Genomic DNA, 6,984 nt, shown 5'->3' with positions numbered 1-6,984 from the left:
CTAATAAGTATGTCTTTCTCTTTAATAAATGTGTGGGGCTTGAGGTTTTTCTGTCAACGTGAAGATTAACGAATCTAAAGTTTATGGATTTTGACATTTGATATTACAACTCTAAACAACCAAGTCTGCCTTTAGACACAGTCAAACAACTAATAAGTATGTTTTGAATTATATAAAAACAACCTCCCAAATACTGTCGAAGCAAAGAAACAAAAAACACATGATTGGTTATTTTGATTGAAGAAAAGCAGAAGCCACGGTGTCTCAAACGGTATGTCATTGACTTTGTTGTCCACAAATGCAAATGTTTAGTGGATGCCTTTTTCATCTTCTTCTTCTCGTGCGTTTTTTTTTTGTATTTTGTTTAGTCAAATTACATTTGGTGACACCATAACTTTTTTTGGCACTTTCGTTTTATTGGATCATAAACTAGTTATTTTATTTTGCTAAAGAGCATAAACTAGTTATTTTCCATGTTTTAAAAATTGCTAGGCGCTAGTCGGGCGGTGGATGTACGCCTAACGATTAATCGATTAATCGGAGATTATATGAGGATTAATCGTGAACTAGTTTTAAAGTATTTTTATTATTTAATACAAATATTATAACATTTAGTAGTTATGTACTTCGTTTGGATAACAAATATTGAACTTTGACATAGCCCAGATGGTGAATTATCCGTGTAGAATGCTGCCTGTCCCAGGTTCATCTTTTGAAGCTCCATTTCGTCTCTTTTTCATCATTTTATTAATAAGGGCAAAATAGTAATTTCTTTATCATTTTTTCCACATTATCTTTGCGAAGCTCCAACCCTAGTTTATGGCCGCCGTAATTTGATAACGTGTTTTTCATCGATTTTATCTCCAATTCAACTGTTTTTAATAACTAATATGTTAGATCCAACATCTATCTTCCTATTTTGAGCAAAAAAATTGAATTTTTTCCGTTTTTCCGATTTTAATTCGGATTTGATAAAATCTCGACGAAACACCTCCGCCAAACAATTAACCGGCGCTTCGGTGGCCGCGTTTTAAAACATGGGTTATTTTGGAGACATTCTTGTGCTATTAATCTAGAAACATAAATTTCGAATTTTCCATGGGTCATTTAATTCATATGAAAAGCTAATAATAACAAAGTTTTCAACATGTTGACTAATAATAAACGATATGATATTATTTTGAACTGGAGAGAATAAGACCAGAGTGTGGAAGGAAACACATGAAATGGAGATTCCAAAAGAAAAGGATTATTATCAGACATGCTGGTATCATATAAAGTTTTGATGGCTCTTCGAAAAGAAAAAAAAACTTTTGTTGGTTTATGATTTAGAAGTTTTCTGATAAATCATTTTAAACGAACAAGTTAAATCACTAATACAAAAGAAAAAGGGAATATGGACTAGATACCACTAAAACCAAAAAGAATTAAGGAACTATCAGAGGGTACTTTCTCTTTCTAAATACAGTTACATTTATACCCATTTCATATATTATATGTTATTTTTTTAAGGAAATTTTGCATCCTAACACACTTTTCATACATTTAATTATCCAATAGCACACTTTTTGTCCACAAGACACTTTTTGCCTCACTTTTACACTGTCCACTTCATTTCTATACAATTTTACCCCTCAGCTACTTTTAATCAAAGTCTACTTTCTAACTACAATTGTTTCAGCAAAAGAATCTCCTCCTTCCAATTGTAACTAAAAATAATTGATCCTACAGCTGTATGATTTACACGTGTCTAGTTCCTCAAATAAGATGTTGGCAGCCATACATAAAAGTTTCCTTTTGTGTGGATAAGGGAGACAGGAAAGAATATAGTTTTTGTCAGCCGAACATGGCAGCCATGGTATTTTTTCTTGTTTTATGTTTTTTGGTTGTTTTCCGTGGATTGCATTATTGGTTTTGTTTCTTTTCTGTGGATTGCAATTCTGTGATTTATAAACCAAACACAGTTTTTGGTTGCAGGTTGGACATTGTATTTTCCTATGCAGTGAGTGGGCTTCTTCTGTGGATGGCTTTTGGAGGTTTGAGGTGGATAAGTTTCTCGTTTCGAGGGTTGTTCCCCTCTCCGAAACTATTACGTTAGCTGAACTTGAGGATGCCGTAATACTCGAATTCGGCGTTGTCAAGAAGAAGGTTTGTTACAGCTTTTGTCCTCCTAACAGCATGCTTTTCACGACAGGTGAGAGAACTCCTCCAGTACTGGTTACTACCGATGTTGGCTTAGACTACTTTAAGCAATTGTTTTGGGAGAACCGTCATTTAAATATGTTTGTCAACTTCAAAGAGTCTAGAAATAGAGGTACAAACACAGATGAGTTAAATACAGGGGATAGAGATTCTGATGTTTCCGGTCGTGGCATTCTGCTCTCCATTAATTCGCCTGGATGTAGTTTTGGAACAAGCGATGATGAGTTGGCACCATTAATTGATGCCACTCTTGGAAGCCAACTGGATGATGTGGTCGTCGCTGGTCTTTCTGAAATGGAGAAAAATTTTAAGATTGGAGTTTGTAATGGTAAGAGTGGGAAGCGTGTGTCTGACGGAAGTTCTTCTGGTTGTAGTTTCGGTAACGGTAAGTGTGGGAAGTGTAGTTTTTGTACCAATAACCCTTTAATTGATGTTGATGTTGCAATGGAAGCAACTGTTGGTTCCAAATCAACAATCCCCATAATACCTACCACCCAGGTTGATCCAGCGTTATTGGCTGAGGTGGCTGAAATAGAGTCAAAGTATTGGGAACGAGGTTGTAATGTTGTTCGCCAGGACGGTAATGTTGAAGACTGAGGTCATAGTTCTGAAGAAGAAGAGGACGCAGAAGAAGAAGAAGGACCAACTCAGGAGATTCTTACTCCTACAGGTTATGATAAAGAATTTTGGGGAAACTTTGTGGGAGATCATTTTGGTCGTGCAAATCTTGTAGAAATTATGTGTACCACAAATTAATATTTTGACCATAGGGTTGTCGTCAACGGTGGGATATCATTAAAAGATAAGAAATTTGGTAAGGATAATGGTGAAGTTTTTGGTTTGAGTGGTGACCCAGCAGTCATTCAACCTATCCAAAGTACCGTAACCTCGTGGACACATAATGGTGGACAGGAAGAGATTCCAACTTAACCGAAACCGAGGTTAGAGGATGTTGATGATGAGTAGTTTGTTATTCCTAGAATATGAGAGGGATGAGATTTCTGATCTTCACATTGATGACAATGATAAAGGCATATACAAGGGCAAGGTATTCACCAATAAAGAAGATTGCCAGATAGGTTTAGCCATATATGCAGTTAAGAATATGTTCCATTTTAAACAAACCCATAAGAAGCGAGACTACTTTGTTCTTAATTGGTCTGGTGAGAGATGCGAATGGAGGATTATGGCTAAAGAACTGAGAAATGGATACTATGAGATATGTAAAGCATGTTTGGAACACACATGCCCAGTTGAAACAAGGAGAAATTACATGAAGAAGACAACATCTCGAGCTTTTGCTGCTGTCTTCAAAGCAAAATTAAGCGATCCATCTAAAGCCCCATTACCAATGGACCTGCAGCAATTGGTCCTTGAGGACCTAAAGGTGTCAGCATCATACAGTAAGTGTTGGAGGGCTAGGGAAAAAGCTATAGAAGATTTGTTTGGCTGTGATGAAGAATCATATTATAATCTGGCTGAATATTTGCATCTTTTGAAGCTCGCAAATCCCGGTACTGTAACAAATATCAAAATAGAAATCGAGGAAGATGGTAGTGAAAGGTTGTTGTACACGTTTTTGGCATTTGGTGCATCAATACAAGGCTTTAGTAAGCTGAGACGTGTTCTTCTTGTGGATGGGGCACATCTAACTGGTAAGTACAAAGGAGTGTTGTTGACAGCAAGTGGCCAAGATGGTAACTTTCAAGTATTCCCTCTAGCGTTTGCTGTTGTAGATAGTGAGGATGATGATGCGTGGACTTGGTTCTTTGAAAAGGTTGAACGGATAATCGCAGACAGCAAGACACTGACCATCATTTCTAACAGGCATCAGTCCATTTACGTTGCTAAAAAGAGGGGTTTTCTCCTTGCTCATCATGGAGCTTGTATTGTCCACTTGGCGAGGAATGTCAATGCTAAATTTCACAACAAAGGTCTTGCAAAACTGGTCACTAATGCTGCATATGCCTTCACAATTGGCTCTTTCGGACAATGTATGTACATATTAGAGGCAAAAACATCGACTGTGCTAAATGGCTTGACAGTATCGGTGCTGCTCATTGGTCACACGCATATTTTCAGGGAGACCGTTACAATCTTATGACTAGCAACATAGCTGAAACGTTGAACAAAGCACTATGGAAGGTTAGGGCGTCACCAATAGTGGAGTTGCTTAAGTTTATTAGGGATATGTTAACACGGTGGTTCAATGCATGGAGAAAAAAGTCTGCTAAACACAAAGAGTTGGTAACTCCGAAGGTTGATAGACAAATGACAAAGTATATGTCACTAGTTAACAGAAGCAAGGTTGCAACTGTTTCAAGTTGGAGTTATGAAATTGTGGGGGTGTTCAACAGGAAGCATCATGTCCTTCTCGATTTGAAAAAGTGCACTTGCAAACAATACGATCAAGTAAAGGTCCCTTGTGGACATGCAATGTTGGCTGCCAACTACCAAGGTATTCCACTAGCAACACTAGTAGACGAGTATTATAAGACTTCTACATGGGCAGCTACTTACGCAAGAGTAATCAACCCTGAAGTTAATCCCAATGATCTGGGCATGGCCGATGAAATTGTTAGGAGGGACATAATCACACCAAAGGCCAGCCGGCCATTTGGTAGGCCACCAAGAGTAGAAATCCATATGTTGGTGAATATCCGGTAAGAATGGGCTAAGCTTCATCTATTTATTCACCTGTTTCTCATGCGAGTGATCATGTATTAATTTGTAGAAATCTATTTTTTTTTCACCTGCTTCATCTATTTTTTTTTCAGAAATCTTCATCTGTCACTGTGATAGTTAATAGGTGTTCAAGATGCAAGAAGACATGACACAATAGGAGTAGGTGTAGCAATCCCATTTGATGGTGTTGCTTCTTTGGTGAAGAATGTTAGGTTTTGAGGGCTACAAGTAATTTTTTTTGGCTTACTTAACTAGACTCTTAATTTTGATCATTTTGAATTGTCATATATTTTGCCTTTAATGTTGCGGGAAATGCTATGAGTTAGGTATGTGTTGAGTAGAAATTTTTGGTCCCTTCCAGGTAAGTGTTGGATGAGTGACTCCGGAAATATTAGGATCACTTTAGATATTTTTTTTGTCATATCCATATGGCTTACTTCATGCGGTTAATGTAAATGGTATGAGTTATGAAACGTTCCACTATATATCTCTTTTGCCTTCTTTATATTATTACATATCCCGCATAGTACAATCCATATAGATACCTAATAGTGGACAGCCAAAAATTATCACAAGATTACACATTCTAATCACATGCAGAACCTCAAAGTACCATCTATATGCCGACTAGTTATCTAGCATAGCCCATCAATGTGGATACTACAATCTAACAACCAAAAAAATAGGAAAATATTTCTCACTCCAATAGATCAACCTCATCCAAAAATAATCTCGTTTTTGTTAACCATGTGGAGATACTCTAGTGGATACATATATATAAATTACACCAACACTTACCATGTAGCCACATGGACAACAATCGTTGGTCAAGTGAAGACATTAACCAGTTCAAACTTTTTCCCTGCTTATAGTGGATTGCTCGTTTAACACTCGACAGCAATATCTGGTCGTCTAAACTTCCAAGTTTTAGATCATGAAATTAGGGTTCTACACACTAGTACATTGTGCCTGTCATGATGTTCCTCCACAAATCCATACTAGATTAGCAAATTTTCCAGGATTGCAATCAAGATATTAGCAAATAGTTTAGCAAAATACAGGTCGATAAATATTCCTTACAGCACAGAAGTTTAAGAAAATTAAAATGAAAAAGACGACAACCTCGAAATTCCAATACTGCTTACAATACTAAGACAAAAGCATTATATCTCTAGATAGGTAGAAGAAGATACACTCGATACATCTCTCCCCATAGAATTCCTGCAGCATCTCGTGTTCAAAACAGCACATTGGCACATCTTCAAAGTGCCAAGTCTCATAATAGGTCCCCCATCTCTTAGGCCCAATGGTGTAGATGTGGTACATTAGAGAGTCAGCCAGCCTATCAACATCACCAAAACGAGACTTCTTCTTGTAGTTCCAGTAAAAATCCATACCCAATGTCCCTTCGCAGCTCTTCAATATTATCCACAACAACTCAGCAACTGGGTACACATTTTTAATGGTACTCACCAATGCAATAGCCTCTTTCAATTCACAGCATTGAAAAGCTAGGAATAAGCTTTTGGCATACAAAGCATAAGGATTCTTCGCGAATGAACACCAACCAAAAAAGTCATAGTACACAGACGAAGGTCTTGACCAACTCACAAAATCGGAATTACGATCCATCCTCACCGAAGATAGAGTTTCCAACAAGTGAACGGCTACCCTACCTTCAGGGACGGTGAGAAGCCAGTTCCTCAAATGCTCTATGCCATCTTGAGCTTGAAACTCACAATTTTTGCCAGAATTGGTGCTGGGATGTAAAGATCTTTAGGTGTAGGAATCCGTAAAAGCGAAAACAAGTAATTCACTTAATCTCTCAGATCTATAACATAACAGACACATTAAAAAATTTTATAAACCAAAAATCCCAACCTCTAAATTCAGCCGAACAAGATGTTTGGTGATAGGGTCCTCAGCTGGTTGGCGGTCACTCATACGTGTCCGAGCACTGTGCGGCCGAGGGAAATGTCTTTGTGGTAGTATACGACCGTGAGAGCAGTTACCATGAGAGCAGTTCTCATAAACGATTTTGTATGTCGGTACCATTTTCAGCTATGTTCTATAACCTACAAACTAGGTTTATAAAGA

At 37.5% G+C, this 6,984-nt stretch overlaps 1 protein-coding gene across 1 annotated transcript; it reads left to right on the top strand.

The window, feature by feature from the left end:
- On the top strand, nt 3,161-4,869 carry LOC104772711. Its single transcript, XM_010497295.1, has 3 exons — nt 3,161-4,213; nt 4,285-4,481; nt 4,560-4,869. The coding sequence occupies exons 1-3, from the start codon at nt 3,161-3,163 to the stop codon at nt 4,867-4,869; spliced, it is 1,560 nt and encodes a 519-aa protein (XP_010495597.1).

This window comes from Camelina sativa, chromosome 20 (assembly GCF_000633955.1).
Source record: "Camelina sativa cultivar DH55 chromosome 20, Cs, whole genome shotgun sequence".
Lineage (NCBI taxonomy): Eukaryota > Viridiplantae > Streptophyta > Magnoliopsida > Brassicales > Brassicaceae > Camelina > Camelina sativa.
This window is presented reverse-complemented; position numbering and strand designations above follow the sequence as displayed.

What these genes read in the sequence shown, in the direction of transcription:
- LOC104772711 (XM_010497295.1), top strand. Translation starts at nt 3,161, where the DNA reads ATGAGTAGTTTGTTATTCCTAGAATATGAGAGGGATGAGATTTCTGAT. An exon ending in AATGTATGTACATATTAGAG is followed by an intron (nt 4,214 to 4,284) that starts GCAAAAACATCG and finishes GCATATTTTCAG; the next exon opens with GGAGACCGTTACAATCTTAT. An exon ending in GTTGATAGACAAATGACAAA is followed by an intron (nt 4,482 to 4,559) that starts GTATATGTCACT and finishes GGTGTTCAACAG; the next exon opens with GAAGCATCATGTCCTTCTCG.